Source organism: Mercenaria mercenaria, chromosome 5 (genome assembly GCF_021730395.1).
Source record: "Mercenaria mercenaria strain notata chromosome 5, MADL_Memer_1, whole genome shotgun sequence".
NCBI lineage: Eukaryota > Metazoa > Mollusca > Bivalvia > Venerida > Veneridae > Mercenaria > Mercenaria mercenaria.
In genome coordinates this window covers 80,051,775-80,072,908 of record NC_069365.1, presented here as the reverse complement: position 1 = coordinate 80,072,908, position 21,134 = coordinate 80,051,775, and the positions used below count along the sequence as shown (strand labels likewise).

The following is a 21,134-nucleotide window of genomic DNA, read 5'->3' as shown; positions in this document are numbered from 1 at the left end:
TTACCCTGCTTAATTTCTATAATGAACTTGTCCATCTTTTAATTTGGACAGTACCATTAACTGCTAAAAGGGGTCCCTCGGCTTTGCAACTGGTACTCAACCCTATTTAATCTCATATCTAGCCTGTGTTCTAGCTCCTGCAAACTAATTACTGATAGATGGATTTCATTTGGGTCGAGAGGGACATTGTGTGGTTGTGTATCTGGTTGAGCTTGTGGTTGTTGGGTACTCATATGTCCACAATGCCTGTTTATATTGCTCCTGTCATGCATATTGCTTCTAAGAGATATATATAGTAACTGGTTCATCTTGTTATTTAAAACATTGGTAATATGTCATATTTTGCATACTTGTGTTTGGTTGAAATGTGAGTGAGGTATTATATTAACACTGAATTTGTTGCACAGCTGAAGAATGCTCCACAATATATTTATTATGTCCATGGTTATTTGCGACTGTTTACTGATACTCTCTTGACTTTTCTATTATGTACGTTGATATTTTGGCTGGAATTGCAACAAACGTAATTCTAACGTAAACAACTTTTTATTACCCTAATTATCATTTTCATAACAATATACATCTCTGTAACTATAGTCTTATACCTAATACATGACATCACCCTCACACTAAATTGAAATACACTATTAAGATTTCTAATCCGTAATGTTCATAGTCATACTAATTAAATGTTAGTCAGTGTATTCAGTTTTCAATCCGAGTTCAAAGTAACTGTTTAACAAAAGTATTCTTAAAAGTTACAGATGCAAAGTATATATCAAGAATGTCATACATTGAAAGTTTGTATCAACAGTGTTACATGTATGTAATGAACATTTATACCAACATTTCAAAAAAAAACTTGAAACAATGTTTTTAATGTCTCGTTACTGTTACAGTATACTTTGAAAATTATAAAGATTTTAACTGGAATAATTATCAATAAGAAAACATGCTGATGATAGATATAGGAGTTTAACCCCTATTTTGATCACTTAGGGATTATTATGCCCTGTACACAAGTGATCAAATCACAAATTTAGCTTTTCAACTTTCTTGTGAATTCTGGTTGGGTAACGTTTTTCTGTAGATACTGTATTTTTAGGGGGTTGCTGCTGGTTTCCAGTTGTTTGCTCAACTTTCGCAGGATTTGTTGATGACTGACTAGCTGTTGACTGACTAGTTGTTGACTGACTAGAAAATGACTTACTAGCTGATGAACGACTATTTACACTATCTGACAATGGTAAGTAGCTAGAGTCTTGTACCACACGATCTGGTTCAGGTACAAGTTCTGACCTTCGAATCTGATCTGCATGACGACGCCAGCTGACACCCGCGCAATCTCTACACGATACGAAACAGGACCAGTTTTCATGTTTATTTTGCAAGGAATCCAAGTATCTCGGCCACTACGATAATCTCTGATCGTAACACAATCACCAATATCGAAATTACGGTCTGTAGTACTGCGATGCATTTTGGATTGCTGATCTTCTACTCTCTTTCGCAAACTAGGTTTGAGTTTCTCCAGTCTAGTTGGTAAGTTACGTCCATAGAATAGACTGGCTGGACTGACTTTAGTAGTTTGGTGTTCTGCATTCCTGTAAGCCAATAAGAATCTTGAGAGTTTGGTTTGAACTGTGCCTTGATCATGTTTCGCGGCTTTCAATGCCTGTTTCATTGTTTGTACAAATCGCTCGGCCAAACCGTTTGTCTTCGGATGGTACGGTGCACTATACGTAACTTTGACACCATTCTTCTGTAAAAATGTACGGAACTCTTCGCTTACAAACTGAGGTCCATTGTCACAGACAATTTGGTCACAAATTCCACAATCTGCGAAAATAGCACGAAGGACTTCAATTGTATGAGTAGCTGTAGTCGAATTCATAATTTTCACGACAGGCCACTTAGAATAAGCGTCCACGGCAACAAAAACGTGTCCGAGAAAAGGACCGGCAAAGTCCACATGTACGCGACTCCAGGGTCTTGTTGGAAATTCCCACGGATGAATAGGAGCTTCCGGTGCACTTGATTTGTTCCGCATACAACCGTTACATGATTTAACTAGGGTAGCCAAGTCCTGATCTATGTTTGGCCACCAAATATAGCTGCGAGCGATAGATTTCAAGATGTCCGGAGTGAACTTCTTCAAGAACATTCTGTTGTAGGACCTCCGGTACCACTACTCTACAGCCCCACATTAAACATCCCTGATGTAGAGACAATTCATTTCGTCTGTTCCAATATGGATCAATTTCAGGCGAAACAGAATCAGGTTTATATCTACTCCACCCATGTTGCACCATATCGTACACTTGTGATAGGATTTTGTCCCTACGTGTAGCATTGGCTATCTGTATAGCTGTAACAGAAAGTGTATCCATTACACTGTGTAAATATACGTCCGTTGGATCAGAGTTTTCGGACACCCTTCCACTTAATGGTAACCTTGACAATGCGTCACAATTTCCGTGTGCTTTTGTTGCTTTGAATTGTATGTCATATTGGTACCCGGCAAAAAAATATAGCGTATCTCTGTAATCTACTAGCCGTAGTGCTACTCACTGCCTTACACGGGTTAAAAATCGATGTCAAAGGTCGGTGGTCAGTAACCAATGTGAATTTTTGCCCGTATAGGTAAACATTGAACTTTTTTACACCCCAAACTAATGCTATTGCCTCTTTATCAATTTGGCTATAGTTCTTTTCTGCACTGTTTAAGCTTCTAGACGCGAAAGCTATAGGTCTATCAGAACCGTCAGGCAACTTGTGGCTTAAAACTGCTCCGATCCCATATGAACTTTAATCACATGCCAACAGCACTGGTAACTCAGGATTATAGTTCATATTATATAATAAGTACACAATCTGAAGCAATCATTTCTTTAACTTGCATCACTGCGTTCTCACATGTCCAATCCCACTTCGCATCTTTTGCTAACAGTTTATGTAGGGGATGTAAGATAGTCGCTAGATCTGGAAGAAATTTCGCATAATATTGGATCAAACCCAGAAAAGAGCGCAGTTCTTTCACGTTTGCAGGATTTGGGGCATTTACCATTGCTTTAATTTTATCTTCTGTTTTATGTAGACCATTACCATCTATTTTGTGTCCACAGAATTCTATTTCTTCCTAGAAGAAAGCACATTTTTTACATTCAATCTGAAGCCATTATCCTGTAAACGTTTCAGAGCTTGTTCAAGGTTTGCTAAATGTTCCTCGTCTGTGGCTCCTGTCACAATCATATCGTCCAATATTACTTGCACTCCTGGTATACCGCTAACAATCTGCTCTTAGACTATCAAGCGTTGGGAAATTGCTGCTGCAGGTGCCACCCCAAACACTAAACGATTATACCTAAACAAGCCCTTATGTGTATTAATCGTAAAAAGTTTTTTACTTTCTTCATCAACTTCGACTTGAAGATATGCGTTTCTCAGGTCAATTTTCGAAAATTTCTTCCCGGCACCTATGGAAGCAAATATATCTTCTATTCGCGGTAACGGATACTGATCAATTTCTAATAACGGGTTTACTGTTACTTTGAAATCCCCACAAATTCTGATCTCACCATTGCTTTTCGGGACGGGAACTATTGGTGTAGCCCACTCACTGTAGTCTACCTTTTCTAGCACACCTGCTTTCAACAGTGTTTCTAATTCTTTTTCAATTTTAGGTTTCAAGGCTAGTGTTACAGGCCTAGCTTTATTGAAACGCGGCGTTGCATCTTTCTTTAGTCTAAGCCTTGCTTTTACATTTTTCACATGCCCTAAATTGTCTTGAAATATTTCACCGTTACGAGCCTTCATGAGATTTTCCACCTCCGATGAATCCAAACTTTTACTCGAAACATACTGGAGAGCTTTGATCTCTGCCCAATTCAACTTCAGAAAGTGAAGCCATTCTCTACCTAAAATTGGTCTATTTCCTTTTTCAACAACGTAAAGGTTCAAGTCCTCACTTTGTCCGTTAAGTTCAACTTTAACGCTTATCACTCCAAGGGGTCTTATTATCTCCCCTGTATAAGACTGTAATTTCAAACTTGTCTTTTGTAACTAAGCCTTTGGCCATAACTTTGCAAAATCTTCTGAATTTATAATGGAAACGCCCGAACCATTATCAAGCTCCATGCGGATTTGTTTACCTTCAATAACTGGTGTAACCCAAATTATATCTCTTCCGTTTGTATTTGAACGAACGTTAAAAAGCGAAACTTCTTCATCCTCGACCTCTTTATCCGACATTTGATGCACCTGGACATTGCTTTTGCCTTTTACACTTTTACATGCTGGAGCTATATGTCCATTTTTGCCACAGGTATAACACACTGAATCTTTAAATTTACAATGTTCTGGTGTGTGGTTCTTCCTTAGACATCTGAAACACCCTAATTCGACCTTAGGTTTATTGACTGGGGGGTTTGAATTGTTTGTCTTTATTTCCTTTCTGAAAATTTTTCTTAGGAAATTAATTAGAAGCAGATACTTTATCTACACTTATAGCCTTGCCATGAACTTCATTGACATCTCTGCTTGCAAGTTCCATTGTAGTTGCGATTTCAATGCTTTTTTTTCATATGTTAGATCTTTCTCACTGAGAAGTTTCTTTTGTATGTTTTCATTTCTTAACCCGCAAACGAATCTGTCTCTTAACGCTTCATTTAGCCCATCGCCAAAGTTACAATGTTGTGACAATTTACGTAGACTTATGTTAAAGTCTTGAACTGTTTCCCCTGCACGTTGATCACGCTTATAGAACCGAAATCTTTCCGCAATTGTCAATGGCTTTGGGTTGAAATGTGTCTGCAATAACGTAGTAAGCTCATTGTAAGACTTTTCACTTGGTACAGTTGGTGAGGTTAAGTCACGAAGCACGGCATAAGTGGTAGGCCCAATTAGTGCTAGTAACGCAGGCACCTTTTTCTTGTCCTTCACACCGTTGGCTATGAAATACTGCCCGAGGCGTTCTTCGTAATTTTGCCAAGTCTCACTTGTGTTATCAAAACACTCGATTTTCCCTATGGATACTGCCATTGTCCGAAATTATTGTCTATCCGACAACTATTACACTTTTTCTTGATCGGATATAAGATGTCCCTCAGGATAGAATTTTCTCTCGAATATTTTACCACACGTTAGATAGACGTAGAATTCATCTTCTAATTGGTTTACCTCGTCGCCAATTATTATGTACGTTGATATTTGGCTGGAATTGCAACAAACCTAATTCTAACGTAAACAACTTTTTATTACGCATACCCTAATTATCATTGTCATCACAATATACATCTCTGTAACTATAGTCTTATACCTAATACATGACATTTTCGACCTTTTTGCCTTGTGTGGGTGTAGGTATTACATGGCGTTCAATTTCATTAACTATGATCAATAGCAGTCTTTTAATGAACTTATTTCGAAGTTAAAATTTAGTTACACAACAGCGTAAGTTGATTAGATGAACATTTGAAAACCTAGCAGGAACGATTGTATATTTAATTGAATAGCTCATGATGTACAAATATAAAGTAATGAAACAGTGAGATTCAAGCCAATTCAAATCTATATTTTTCAACATTATCATAATTAACTAAGGCAATGTACATGTATATAAAATACGTACTGTAACATATAAATTGACTGTCATACTAAAGTAACTGATATCTAATTCAGTTAGGTTTTCAATGAGCTTTTATAGTTCAAATACTTTGGTTGTTTCACATACGTAATGAACAATTGACGCAGACTGAAACGTAATGTGTACCGACATTTTCTAGGAAACAGACAATGAGCTTGAATAAAAACGACACTAATATATCGCTGATAATTCAAACTTTTATACGTAATGTATTCCAACATAAGCTTTTTTCCGCAACACCCAGACATCAGAAAAAAAAGGATTATTATTTTACAGTAATTTGGCTGTCAAAAACACAAATTGCACAAAATTCCATAAGACGTGTAGGGGTTCGTCACTCTGGCCTGTAGCTTATTATAAACTTTTAATACACTATAGCTTTGTAAATTACTTTACACAATGTGGAAGAGAACGGTTTTGCGAAGAATGCCAGTTCACGTGCTCTGAGAACACTTGGTAGTAAGCAACTGTATCAATGTAATCAAGTTTACTTTATATCAAATTTATTAATAAATTCATGAATTAAGGACAATCAAATCTAGAGGTTAGTAAATTACTTTACAGAATGTGATAGAGGATGGTTTGGTCAAGGATGCCAGTACAGGTGCTCTGAGAATTGTAAAGATGATGATATTTGTGATACAGTAAATGGCGAGTGTCCTCGTGGCTGCAAACCAGGTTATACAGGGAAAACATGTGCACAAAGTATGTATATTAACAACAAAAATGCAATGACTCTATATTACATCTACTTCCTGCTTGTATTATGCATTCCCTTTTAAAAATGTAGTACAAAAGGATGTTTACATTTTGCTTACACAAAAAATCAATAAGCATATTCCCATACCCTTTCCTTGTTTTCAGTTATCTTTCTTTCTAAAGGCACATTGAATTGACTCAATGTATTTACAACATGATATTTAATGAAAACATATTTGAACATGCAACGAAACTTAAACAAACCTTAGATCTGTTTTTATGTCACTAAACAAAGATACATTTGTTTCAAACAGCTATGATGAGTTTATATGAAAAGATCACAATACAATACACGTATATTTTCAATTTTAGATTGCACAGCCGGTTTCTATGGCGACAAGTGCAGTCATAATTGTAGTGGTCATTGTGAAGGTGGTTCTATAATGTGTAGTAGCACTGACGGACATTGTCTTGGGGGCTGTGAAGCAGGCTGGAAGGGAGTAAAATGTGATACAGGTAAGTATGAATGATCCTGGTGTTTTTCATTTATTCTAAACACTAAATATAATGCCAATAAGCTAGTGAATAAAGTGCAAATGTGCCATCTGAACTTTGCATATAATGTGATTCTTTTTTTTTAGAGAGATGACGAATTTACATAGTTTATCATAAAAGTAAAGTCCTCTCAAAATTCACTGGTATACACCTTTCAAATGGCTTGCCTGTCAGTAGTTGAAATTATTGTCAAAGGTTCGAAATTCTTACATTGTCAGATTGACTTTACACTAGTTAATATGTTTTTGTAGGGTAGTCCGCAATTTAATAGTACGAACTTCAACCAGGTTCTTTTGATAAATAAGCAAAGTCTGCTTTCTAGTTTTAGTGTTATTTATTTTCACTACAAAGTTGTTCTAGTATGCTTTTTCTAATCCAAAATATATGTTAAATAAAAATGATTTATTTCCAATGTTTCTGATAACTTCCAAGTTTCCAGTAAGTTCTTGCACGCTTCATACCACAGGGTAGAAGGTTTCACCAGGTACCCTATTTCCTACGAGCCTACATTTCGTACGACTTCCTCTTCTGCCGCTTTCTATACCAATTCAGCCATTACTGTCAGTTATGCCCCTAACACACATAGAGAAGGCTGTATGTATACAAAATGTACGTAACTCTGTCTGAGATATTGTGCAATACCGATGAATAATATTGATGTAAGCACATTCCTAATATTGACGTACTAGGCACAATCCTACATACGTCAGTTAGATTAATTAAGCAACATTGGCGAGAACAAGCTTATTAGGCAATGCAATTACAACAGATTGCTTAATTAAGCAATGTACTCAGCATGACGCAATTTCGTTTATAATTATCACGGTAACCACGTGATAGGCGTTCATATTTGCGGATAGCTTTCGCAATCCGATTGACGTCACTTTGACGCACATCTTACGTAAACTGCGTGGGAGCATGAAAACTTAGCCAATTTGGATAAAGCCAGTTTAGATAAAGCCATAATATGTAAATATTGCTTACGTCAATGACCTGGAATAATTCCAACGCTTTTACGAAATAAACATTGTCTGAAAGTATAATAATACAGCTTTCTTACGAAACGAGCATTATCTTAAAGTATAACAACCTGTCTAAAATATAAGAACTTAAAATATAAAACTATATGAAGTCGCTTGATGGTATAAACATAGTCATTAACTGTTCTATGTAACACTTGAATATAGCACAAATTACTGACCGGTGAATTATATCAAGAGTCATGTAATATGTAAAATTCCATCGACAATGGTTAAGCCTACACAGTTATGAACTGCCACTTTACGAAATGTAATCATAACAGGCAGTGGTCAGGTTCTTGTTATATCTATGATTACGTATCGTGTATCATCATGTTGCTAGGTGCAATACGGATGAAATCATGTAGTATTACGTACTACGGGAGTACAAACAATTATTGTCAGTCAAACATAGCATAATCACACTATGCGAGCTCGGTCCTAAAAAGAATTGTTGGCGGTAGAGCGTCTTTCTATTTTGACGGTTACTGTTTGATTTAAGCAAGTTAATCAATATATCTATCAATTGCTTATTAACATTGTATAACTTTACTTTAACTAAAATTTTAAAACAAAAAAGTACAAAAATAACACAGCTTCCTACTAGTTACTCATTGTTTCAAGAGAAAAAATATGGATAGGTATGTAATTTACTTTCACAGGATGTGATAAAGGAAACTTTGGTCCAGATTGTCTGAACACGTGCTCATTGAATTGTTATGAGGATGATATTTTGATAAAGTGCAATGTCCTCGTGGTTGTAAGGCCGGATTTACAGGAAATACATGCGAGCAAAGTATGCAAAAATGATTTTCTAGTTAAAAATTGTAACACTACTTTTACAGTAGTAAATAAGCATTTTTTCTGATGTTAACGTTTTTGTTTTTTTCATATAAAAATAGAGGGCTCTAATATGAAGACGAGTATTCGGTTTACTATAGGTTAAAATGTTAGGACATCTATTTAAATATTAGTCCCCAGAATATTTATTCATTGGTGTTTTCTCAAAACTCAAAATGTTGCTTTTGATTACATAACTACATCATGAATTTAATATACGGGTAATAATGCTACAGAGCAACATATATTTTCATTGTTAGATTGCAAGATCGGTTTCTTTGGCCCCAAGTGCAGTCATAATTGTAGTGATCATTGTGAAGGTGGTTCTAAAATGTGTGCTAACACTGACGGACATTGTCTTGATGGCTGCGCAGCAGGCTGGAAGGGAGCAAAATGTGATACAGGTAAATATACGTCCGTCCTTCCGTCCGTCTATCTAATAACTGTCTACAATGTATCTATCTGTTTAACAGTATATTCATAATATAAGTTAAATAAGATAGTGCTTCTTTTTAAATTTTTTATTAGATTTACTAAACCTATGCCCATCCTTTTCAACGCATTATTTTATTGATAAAGTTGTTCATGTTCAAGGAAGAACAGAAAGCAAAAATGTCACAAAACTATTTTACTTTTTTTTATTTTTTGTCTAACAACCTGTCAAACGTTTTTACAAAGATGTTTTCCACGTTGGTTTTGTACGTTTACTTTTTCTCTCCTTTCCTTCCCTTGATCATATCACAGAAATTTGTTTCATGTGTTTGCCATAAAAGAGTGCGACGGTGGTTTTTATGGTATCAACTGTTCTATGACGTGTGGTAACTGCAAGTCGGGGACGGCTTGTCATAAAGTCGCCGGCACATGCAGCGAAGGATGTGAGTCTGATTACAGCGGTGACAATTGTTTACAAGGTATGTATATAAATTATATACTTTTATTTTACATACACATGCTATTTGCGAACAAATATATGTTTGTCAATAGTATGCCTAGACTTTGCAAAATTGTGACTTGCGTAGGCATTCTCTGAAGATGGATGACTACCATGTTAAACGTTATCTACTAGATGTCACAAGAAAGACTTGCCCGGTAGTCACCCTTGAGAGGCCCATTTTAGTGAAATAAACGAGGTCAAAGGTCATTCGGTGCATTTTTTATGTATGTCGCATAAAATACCTTATATCATGGTCATTTATCGGTGTAGAACAACAACAATGGTATCAAATTGAAGCTGTAGCTTCGTACATTTATTTTCAAAAACTTTAAGCAAATTTTCGCACAAACACACTTTATGAATATTCATGAAATACATAAAAAGGGGGAAATAATTCGTAAAAAAATATCATTTTCATATGATGCAAGGATCAAATCTTCAATATTTCTATTTATAAATGCCTAAAACATACAGAATTACATTTTGAAACATTACTGTATATTAAAATATGTACATTTTTAGTATTATTCATTAATTTTCAATAATAAGTGCTGTCAAAAGTGGGTGGGGTAAATAAAATTCCAAAAATCAAAAACTAACAATATTAAAATTTCTCACATATGAACCATATTTTGAGATATTTAGATGTTTTGTTTTTATTATTGTTCTTGAATTATGTTATTCAAGAGTTTATTCAAGAGTTTATCAGCTCATTTCCATACTCATGAATATTAATTAGCATGAGAACAATTATAAGATATGCATTTCAAACACATTTATTTATAACATATATGTCTCGAGTTAACCATTGAAGTGACTCTTCACAGTTTTATAAATTCAAAGTTAAACTTGTAACTGTTTCATGCACCCAAATATTAGAAGTATAAATGAATATATGTAACTTATTCATTTCTTCAATTATGACATATTACTGTTTGCTGAATACATTATACATGGAATTCATGTAAAAAACAACTTAGTTCCCGCAGTTCAATCTAGCTCTTGTTGTTTCTATACATTATAGTACAGTTACATATATTAATTGCTATTTATAGCTTAATTGTCCCCATTGCCATTCGGATTTCTACATTCGGTTGCTTCGCATGCACATTCGAACATGCACACCTGTCCGGACCGGTATCGTGTGCACCTTGCAGTACCACACTTTGTCTTGCATCCGCATGTGACAAGTTGCATGCACGAGCTAGGGACAGAAGGCCTCGTTATCCATATCGGTTTTAGATCATCTCCCTCGTATTTCCATGCACCGGTGCTTTCAGGCTGCTCAGGGCGAAAATCGACATTGTCGGCATTAATCCATATCTTAGCCTGATAATTGGCTCTCCTGACATGCAGCTCTAGTGCGTCCTTTGTTGGAGGAAGTAACTCCAAACACTTCCTTGCCTTCATGAATTGCCGGTATCGACATACATTTATGTCGGGGTTATCAGAATCATGCGCACAGCCAAATAATTTGCATAGATAGTGTTCGATTTCAGTAATATCTCCATCATGGCCAACAGCTGTCAAAAGATCAGAAAATTGCCGGAACATATTCCATGAGGTTTTCTTGCTTATTCCAGAGAACGATGACGTGGTGTCACATCCTGTTAAGGCATGGAAACTTAATATGTTGTTCCTTATAGCACGGTGCAGACATTGAGCGATTGTGTGCACCGGAAAGCATTTCCGTTGCTTGGAAGTCCCTGATACCATCCATGTCTCGATGGAAGTTCCCATGTGATATATCAGAAGCAGAAGCACGTCTGTGTCACGACAGTTGACGATTAGTCGCTTATACCCTCGTTCCGATGCATCTTTCCCATGTACTATCATTCTAGTGTCCGCCTCTTCATGGTTAACTGAAAGATGTTTAGCATCAAACGTACTTGCGATTGCATTAACGTCTCCCCTTGCTCCACCGCCAACAACGATCGTTGAGTCTTCTGGCAAAGTGTCGGAGTGGCTAGTCAGTTCTCCAGACAGAAACTCCGCCAGGTCGGCTTTGTTTCCATCATGTGTGATATATGACTCCCAAACCTGAGGCAAAGGTACGTCTCGATTGGTTATCTCTTTACGTATTGGACGGTGCTTTGCAATTCTTTTCATCCGTGTGGCAGCTTTGATTGATTTGCCACCCAGGTAACGGTCAAATGTTACATCGACGCGTGTTGAAACTTGAGTAAAGTGTTTGTAAACGGATTTCACAAAGACCTCCGCATAGTCTCCAAACGTTACACAGTCTTTAGGCTTTTGCATTGCTTGAATGAGAGCATGTCCATCAATGATAACACATGTTGGAGCATTGGAATCGGGTACTTTATGTGGTGTCGCAATCTGATTGTCAGTAGTTAAAACATCTAAGATCTGTGATTTTGATGTGCTGTTCATTTTCCCACTTGCATCTGCAAGTGATAGAGGTACAGGTGACAATTCGTGCTGTAACACTTCTGCAGTTTGAACAATCCTCCCAGAATTCGCAGCATTAAACAGTCTCTGAAGAAGCTTCCGGTCGGCCCTGATTAACTTGGTAGCCTTCAGCTTTTCGGAAACAGGTGTCTTGTACAGGTAAGCAAACGTCCTCGACTTCACTTTCTTTATAGATGCAAAGAAGTCAGTATTACGGTCCACTAATCTAGATTTGGTGAATTTCTCTACCAGTTCTCTTCCTCTGCTTTCTGCTGACAATAAGTCATCGCATATGTCATCAGTGGCAACGTCCTTTGTAGCTATTGAAACCAGGGTTGTCTCGTGTGTTGTGTCGCGTGCTTCATGCGCACACAATCCAAATACATCCAGGGACTCCATCTGCTGCATCAATTCTTTTACTTTATCTTCTTCAGACCTCATTCGAGAAGGTTGTGCGTCCGTTCTATTGCTAGAGGTTTCCTCTTCGTCATCTTGAAGACCAAATATTTCCATTGTTCTGTTTGATATGTACGACCGGTGAGCCCATGTAATACAGAACCGGTCTCTGGCTTGATCATGTCTTGTAATACCTATAATGCCACCGGCCGTCTTGCAAACTCTATTCATCCACTCAGTTGCCTGGTCGGCTGAAACCTCATTCAAATAGTGGTTGCTTCTCTTGACAACAAAGTTGCCTGCTATACATTCTCTGTAGACATCAGGTGCATCCCGTTCCAATGCTTTCATATCTGACAGATATACGGGCCCCCATCTGGTGTAATTTGTATGGTCATACACAGACAACCAAGGCAGCATTAATGCAAATGCTTCTACATGGAGGTACCAATTTCCTGTTCTCTGTGCAGTGATGAAGGCAAGAAGGATTTCAACCATACGCAGATACGTCTGCCAATACGCGAAGTTCTTGATTCTCCTCATTTTTGTTTCAAATTCCTGCAGCAACTCAGTGACGCCTTTCTCTTTGAGACATTTCTTTAGTTGTTCAGAAGCATCATGTGTTACTTGTCGGTCAGGATGTGCAGATGAAATTGCAGACTTCAAGTTCTCCAGTTCCGCGTCAAGTTTGGGGATTTCCTTCTCTGATGAAGATAACCAGTTCAAAAAGTATCGCCATTTCAGTCTCCATAAGGCTTCGTAAGTAAGTAGGTGTCCACGGACTGCTCTGTAAAATGACTTTCCATCCAATACCGTTGTGACAGTGTTGGCACCAAAGATGCCAGTCTCAACCCAAATATCTCCTAAACCAGAACATTCCATGTGTTGCCCGATTGCACGCATGTAGTTAAAACACACATGCAGACCACCCATGAAGAAGATCACATTCTTGAAATCCGTCTGATTTGCCCATACGAGTTATTTTCCCTTGCTATAAAGTGATTGATCTGCTGTGATGACTGTATGCATCTGACCAATATTTTCACTTATCGACACAAATTTTCCAATAATCGTGTTGCTTGTGTCATACTCATCTGCTGGTGCCTGCAATATAGGCAACATACACGGGTTTGTCACCTCATGCTTCACAGTACAACACGCCTCGTTGTATGCGCCCCATAATGGAACTTGTTGCTCATTTTCCGATTCTTGCCTGGCAAGTGTCCATGAAATATTATTAATATACGAGTCTTGCGTGTTTTCGTCTTCCTTCAGCCACGACGTCATGTCTATACTAGCTGCTGAATGCGCTAAAGGCTGTGCACGTTTCCCTGTAACTATCTTTGCCTTGTGTATTTCTTGATAAACAGTCATAGCATGTTTGTCGATACCTGATTTGAGGACGAAGCTGTTTCCGTCATCACCATGTGATTTCACAATATTCCATCCTTTACGTTGCCATGCCACCATTTGGGTGCTATGAAAAGTATTCTTTCCATCTATAGTGCATTCAAGGACATCAATGTTGTCACATAAAAAATGTACAAATTAGTTCGGAGATATGTTAGAGGGTATGTAAATGTATCCGTTGCGTTTGTATCTTTCCAAAATTTCATTGGCAATGGTATTATCAAATTCACGGACTGTGTTTATTGCTATGCAATGGTTTGCAGAATGAAATAGGTTTACCAACTTTTCAGAACGGGTAGATTGGTGCAATGTTAAACCTAAGCCTATGTGCTTTGGTGTTAATTTATGACCCTTAGACACTCCGTAGATGATATCTTGTGCAATACTTAAAATCCGGCGCATGGTTTTTTCATCTTCTATAAACTCTTCTGAATCTGTAATTTTATCAATAACTGACATTCCACCAAAAACTAACGCCAGAAGTAGATACAAACTATTCGGTACAATCTTTTCGATGTGTGGTTGAACAATAGTTCGCCAATTAATATCAAGACCTGGTGTTTGATCCAAATCAGCTCTAATGCAAATAGCAACATGGACCATTTCTTGCAGCAAACTAACTTCGGGTGTTGACTTTGGTATGGGCTCTTCTCCTGACGAGTCTTCAGATGATTCGGATTCAGAACTGTTGCAGAACAGATCAGCCTTGTGACCTCTACTTAATGAATGTGAAAGTACGTACTCTGCCTGATCCCCTGGGTACATTATTAGCGGAGTTGTAATATCCAATGGTCTGACAAAACTAGCTTTTGCTCCTAGCCTTTCTTCAACATCAGCGTAAAACGTCTTTCTTCGTGAGTTATATCTTTCCGGAATTTCAACATCATGTTCACTAGCTAATTCAACATATGACTTCCACACTGTCATCATATCAAACACATGTCCTTGTCCAAGACATTCTTCCAATTGTGAACACAGTTTGCACAGGACTTCGTCTGCAATGTTTTTCTTTGTCTCCCCAGGTTTACCGTAATTGCGTTCGCGTTTCTGAAGACATGCTTGGTGATATTTCCCTTCAGCAGCCATTAGGTCATTTACCCCAGCTAAGCGTAATCTCATCACTGGTTCACTTTGTGCCATGTCCAGTATTTTTGTTGACTTCGGAAAAGTTCCTACCTGATGTAATAATTTGCTTTTGTCGATTATTTGGCAGTATATGCACTTAGACCAATCAATCACAGCACTAGAACTACGTCCTCTAATGGGTTCGGTCGATGGACCGGCATCTACTTCATACTGTTCTTTGGATATTTCAATATATCTTCGTTCTATAAGCTTGACATTATGCGAAGATGTATATGTACTGTAACATGCTTTGTTCCATCTTAGTGTCACAGAGTCTGAGCTCCAGTGCTCACAAGGAATATTGTCTAACCTATCGTTCAGCTCAACATTGTCATCCCTATTCTTCATTCGAATTTCTAAACAATCCTTCACCCTTTTCTTGCCATCTGTTGAACCGGTACTCGTTTTATCAGCGCTCACTTTTTGGCAGAAGATACAATGTTCGTAATTTGTCTTAAGGGAACTTGTCTTTCTTTTCAAGACAGCAAGTGGCTTTGGCTTCACGTCCATGGCTAGACATTTGCTGAAAAACACAAACAAAACTATTTTATTCGTGCTGATAGTTGTGTCCAGTGAAGAACATGTATAACTGTACCGTAAATACTGCTAGATAACTAAAGTGCGCATCACATTCCTTTGACGTTGGAACAGAATCTACATAATTTATGCTGTTTATATCATTAAACATACTATTCATAAACATTTAGTATGGTTACACAGTTATGTATACTATTTCGGTTAAAGTACGGGTTCTGAACGGGTTTTATTCAAGCCTTTGAAAAATTGGCGATAGAGTCCCCTAATATACTCATATTTATTTTAAGAAGTTACCTTTTACTATATTTGCACGATATAATTATGTATCTAAACTATTTAAAAACACAAAACTTACAACAAAGGACAGTAAAATCACTATGTACTTGATTATGTTTCGCTGTGTTATTTGTTTTACAAATGGCGTAATACTGATAAGGGGGTTAACTCTCTTCGCCTTACCTGTTATACTGCTGCAAATTAAGCATCGAGATGGTCTTCATCTGTTATATCATAATACTTGTTTTACTGTATACACAATAATTACTAAAAAGAGCATGAGCAAAGCATGTATGTACTTTCTTTTGTGAAGAGCTCCACACCACGTTATTGTAGTTAACACATACGCACACATATCATATGTAATAGTGGGATTAAAAGTATGTTCTTATTTTATAAATGTATGCAATATATAATGTATCTAAAGTTAATATCAAAGCATGCTGATTTAAAAGGGAGACGAAATAAACTAATGAAGTTATGGTTTTGATTACTCTCGGTCAGGTGCCAAATTACCCCACCCACTTTAAGCTGTACCTCAAAAGAAAACACATACAATCTTGAAATAAACAAGTGTGTTCATTCATTAGTATCCTACATATGATGTCTTCCATTTTTGTGTTTCAAGTCATGAACATGATGAACATACAAAGTAATGATTGTTCCTGCATGTCCATTTTTATCATGTTTTGTATGATTTTGGACGTTTTCATTAATATTAATGAATATTCAAATTAGCTAATTTGCATAAAGTGATTTCAGTTCATAGTCAAATACTATAGCTTTGATTATATACCATTTGGGATCATTTATTTAAAAGAATGACGAATATTTAAGGTCATATAACTGAAGTAGGTAAAAATGCACCCAATGACCTTTGACCTTATTTCTTGACCTTAATTTGACCTTAGGAACGTGACTACCGGCATCACCGAACCACATATATCATGTACTTAATATATAACACATAAAAGTTCCATCTTCACGAAATGCCTACGTAAGTGTTATCCAGCCACATATATGAAAATAATTGGTAAAGTACAAGCCCTTTGTTGGACGTAACTTTAAATGATGTACTCACTTCACTCATTCGCTATTTTACATTTACTGCGTATTAAAGAAAATCCTGAGATTCTGGTTAAAGGCATAAGTTTTTTACAAGTTTTCATTGTTCGATTTTGTGATAAAGCCAGATATAACAAATATTTCTATATTTATCTGGTTTGGGTTTTGCAGCCCAACAACACAGTATAGGTTCAATTGTACCAAAGTGACCTAAATATTTTTGTACATCTTATTTGCATCAAAATAAAATGAGGTATGGTATAGAAATCTTTTTCAACCTGCTTGAATTACACATACAGAAAAACCCAAGTGTTCAGTCGCCTCTTACGATCATGCAAGGGTGAGACCGTTGTTCCATTTCTTTTCTATTCATAAACGAATTGTCCCAGAAACGTAATACACTCCTAACAAATTAAATTAATTCCTTAACTCGGTCTTAATACCTTGATCCCTGTACATTTTTTTCTATGTACTATTTTCAGCAATGCAAAAGTCAAATTATTCGGTTGCGATTACGGCAGGCGGGGTTGCAGCCCTTGTCATTTTTATGGTGATAGCAGCAGCTATTATTGTAGTTATATATCGTAAACGAAAGAAGCCAGGACAAAGGTAATACTTAGTATATTTTGACAGAAAAGTTTATTACAGATATATATTATAGTCAATCACAACTATTGTAAACACTATACACATAAAGCAAGACAGATTAAGTACCGGATGTTCTATGAACATTTGCGTACTGATGAAATGTTTGATATATCCATTACCTTGATATATTTGTAAGATAGATTAATGCAGCGCAAATGAGACACAACACTAAAACATTTCACTTAACCTAAACATGATGAACGGTACGTTAATATAATGTCCTGCGTTAAGGGGAAACTAAAATATTAATAGAAGCTGGATATGGTAAAATACGTGTCAATGTGATACAGAGTATGGGAGACACTAAAATAATAAACTTAACTTGTACGGCACTATTGTATGTAACTGTATTGTATGTAACTGTATATGAATGAGATTTCTTGAAAATGGGCGACAATAAACAAGCGTATCTCAGTTATAGCTTAACAAATTGGCAGCTTTTGCACTGCGATAGGCACTTTATTATAACATTCTGTAGCTTAATTTCTGCATGATTGTTAAAAGTAGTATGAGAATAAAACGTTTATTTCATTGTTTATGATGGCATTTTATAGGAAGAATGATGACAGTGCAAACATAGAATTCACAGATGCTGTTTCTTCGGGCAGACGTGAAAAGGACAGACAGAAACGATGTAACAATATGCATTTGAATGCAGCGGCTGCAGCCAATGCCGGTTAAGTTAATTTAACGTTATTTCTTTGAAAGTAATCATAATGTAAGCGCAAACTGTATGACACATGAAGTACCTGATCTATGAAAATATATGAAGAGCAAACTTATAATATTTCATATCAAATGTTCTACGGATTTGTCTTTCGAATCGGAAACATAATAGTTCATTTGTGTTATTGATATTAAATCAAACGATAACACTAATATAAGATACACAGAAATATTCTACTTTTCTCTTTGAACAATGCTTCGTTGAAAGAGCACTATGGAAATGTACTTTAGCGGGAAATGTAATAAGATGATCGATAATTTTATGTGTTCAATTTCAATACGATGATTTTCAAGCTCTTGACATTGATTATATTTGGTTCACCTGGCGCAGATTACACTGTCCTATGATTTTGGAACATGGTGGAGTTAAGAGTGAGGTTAGATGCAGATGCACGTTAAACCGGTACAAGCTGGTGCTTTTGCTACTGACCGTTCTAAGGCGGTGCATCACTGTGTTCCTTTATGTGTTCGTTTTCTCCTCGTGTGTTTGCTGTATGCAAGTGTGTGTGTTACTCAGGTGCACGCAGGCGTGCTGGGTTGATGTCTGGGTGGCTTTTCCTGTAGCATATATATTCTGTGTTTTAATGTTCAAAGCTGTCGGCCATTTCTCAAGGACAATTCAGGATTTAAATTCTTAAGCATTTGATCGTCATGGAGAAGTGCCTATTACTAGATTTTTTTTTAAAAATATAGTCTTCCGATGGAAAAACTGTCTGGTATTAAATAGTGATGAAACTGATTTATTCTGAAATTTGCTTCTTATTCCATCTGTAAATAATTCCTGATTTCAAGCTAACAACTGATGTTTGTAATCACAACGTTAGATATTACTTTTACAGAGACAAACAGATCCTCGACAAGTGGAGTAAATACTTATAATAATGATTCTAGTGTCAGCCAAACTAAGCACACAATTCCCTTATCAAACCTACTTGCATATGTGAAAAGAAATTTGGCAAACTCTGATTACTTCTCGAAAGAATTTCAGGTAAACTGTTTGAAAATGTATTAACGTCCAATTACTATGATTTTGGTAATTTTCATTCTGGAAGGGTTTTGTAATGTATTATTCACTGTACATCTTCTACAGTCTAAATTATATGACAAGCATGAAATAACAGATAGGTTTACAAAAAGAGAAAGATAAGTGGATTTAAAGCTGAGCTAGGTATATTAACTAAATGGTTATCATCAAATATAGTACTAGGTAAATGTCCGTATTTATGTTAACTTTATTTTGCCACCAACAAATGCAATTATAAAAGCCATTCAAACTTTCCAGTGATGTTTTTACCACTGTCTGTTAAAAAGCGATGCTTGTTTAGTTTTTATTGTTTATATATGCTACTTTGTCTATGTATTTTTGTTTAAATTTTCGCGTCTACACTTCATAGTTTCGGTAACAGAGGCCATTAATTCTACTGGAATCTTTCAAACCATTTGTTCTAGCAAATTCTATTTTTGTTCACTATTTCTGCAATAGGAGCTACCCTACGGAATGAAATATCCATCTACGGTTGGTGCGAATCCCTACAACAGAAAGAAGAACAGATACAAGGATATGCAGGCTTGTAAGTAGAAAATTTTTTAATCTTTTTTCGTTTATGGATAATGCCTTTTGTCTTTTTAAGGTCTGTTACCGATTTACAAGATTTACACTGTCTTGTAACTTTGAATATGATTGAGATTACAAGTGACATTCGGTGCACCGTATGCCCACTGCGCTTCTTTATATATGTTTGTGTTTACTTCATTGACTATTTGTTTTAATTTGTCTGTTTGTTTTGTCTATAGATCCGCTATATACATAAACATACATACACTCACGCAGGGTTTTGCTTTAGGGGGCTGAGTTGTGATTATCTTTTTCTAAGTATATAAAAGCTATAATAATATACATGGAAGTATAAAATTGAAAACAGCCACATCATGCATTTTATAAACAGTAAGTATATTCATGAAATGTAATATTATGAGATTCAAAACTATATCGGTTAGGTTGTTTGTGATGAAATTTACTTTTGTATTTATAGACAACCACACGCGCGTTATGTTGAAAACATTGCCTAAAGAGCAAGGGTCGGACTACATAAATGCAAGTTTCATTAAGGTAAGATTTACCTTCTTAGGCGGTGCCCCACTGTGTTCCTTTGGTTTTTTATTCTTGTTTCCTTTATGTCATTCTTCACATCTGCGTGTCGTGTAAAATGTCAGTTATGCAAACATTCATACATACGTTGTTTTATGGTAAAATGGTAGGCAAATGATACGGTTTTAGACAGTGTATATTGCTCTTGTTTCATCAATAGCATGACGGCTTGTTAATGTTTCTCAAAATAAAAACATTTTAAATTTGGTAATTTGAGAAAGAGGAGTCGATTGTATATTGACATACAAAATTGAATATTATAATATACTCTAAAGAGACAAAAGATAAAAATACAGTACAAATTAATGTAACTGTTGGCTCAGAAAATATTCCTTATGCCTATGTATACAAGTTATAATTAATGATTTATATGATGTTCCTTTTGATAGGGTCATGCTAAAGAGAAGGCTTACATTGCAGCACAAGGTAATAACAAAATTGTATATTGTTAACTATGTATTATATTATAACATAAGCTTAGAGTTTGGGCTTCTACTTAAATACAATGTAAAACAAAGATTTTAATAGTATGATGTAAGATAGATAATACTTATATTTATGTTAAGGTCCAACTGAGGCAACTATCGACGACTTTTGGAGAATGATTTGGGAAAAGAATGTTTATACCATTGCTATGGTTACCAACCTCGTTGAAGAAACAAAGGTATTATCGCTAGTTTTAACTTTAAATTTTATATGTGA

The 21,134-nt window shown here is 36.1% G+C and overlaps 1 protein-coding gene across 1 annotated transcript in view; it reads left to right on the top strand.

The window, feature by feature from the left end:
- The window catches only part of LOC123557735 (uncharacterized), a 69,766-nt gene that overhangs the window by 35,899 nt on the left and 12,733 nt on the right, over positions 1-21,134 (top strand). Inside the window, exons 16-27 of the mRNA XM_053544715.1 lie at positions 6,209-6,349; positions 6,716-6,859; positions 8,580-8,744; positions 9,018-9,161; positions 9,531-9,668; positions 17,392-17,518; positions 18,112-18,233; positions 19,123-19,271; positions 19,767-19,854; positions 20,317-20,393; positions 20,822-20,858; positions 20,999-21,096. Of these exons, the coding sequence (XP_053400690.1) occupies positions 6,209-6,349; positions 6,716-6,859; positions 8,580-8,744; positions 9,018-9,161; positions 9,531-9,668; positions 17,392-17,518; positions 18,112-18,233; positions 19,123-19,271; positions 19,767-19,854; positions 20,317-20,393; positions 20,822-20,858; positions 20,999-21,096 (1,430 nt within the window). The remainder of the gene's footprint in view (positions 1-6,208; positions 6,350-6,715; positions 6,860-8,579; positions 8,745-9,017; positions 9,162-9,530; positions 9,669-17,391; positions 17,519-18,111; positions 18,234-19,122; positions 19,272-19,766; positions 19,855-20,316; positions 20,394-20,821; positions 20,859-20,998; positions 21,097-21,134) is intronic.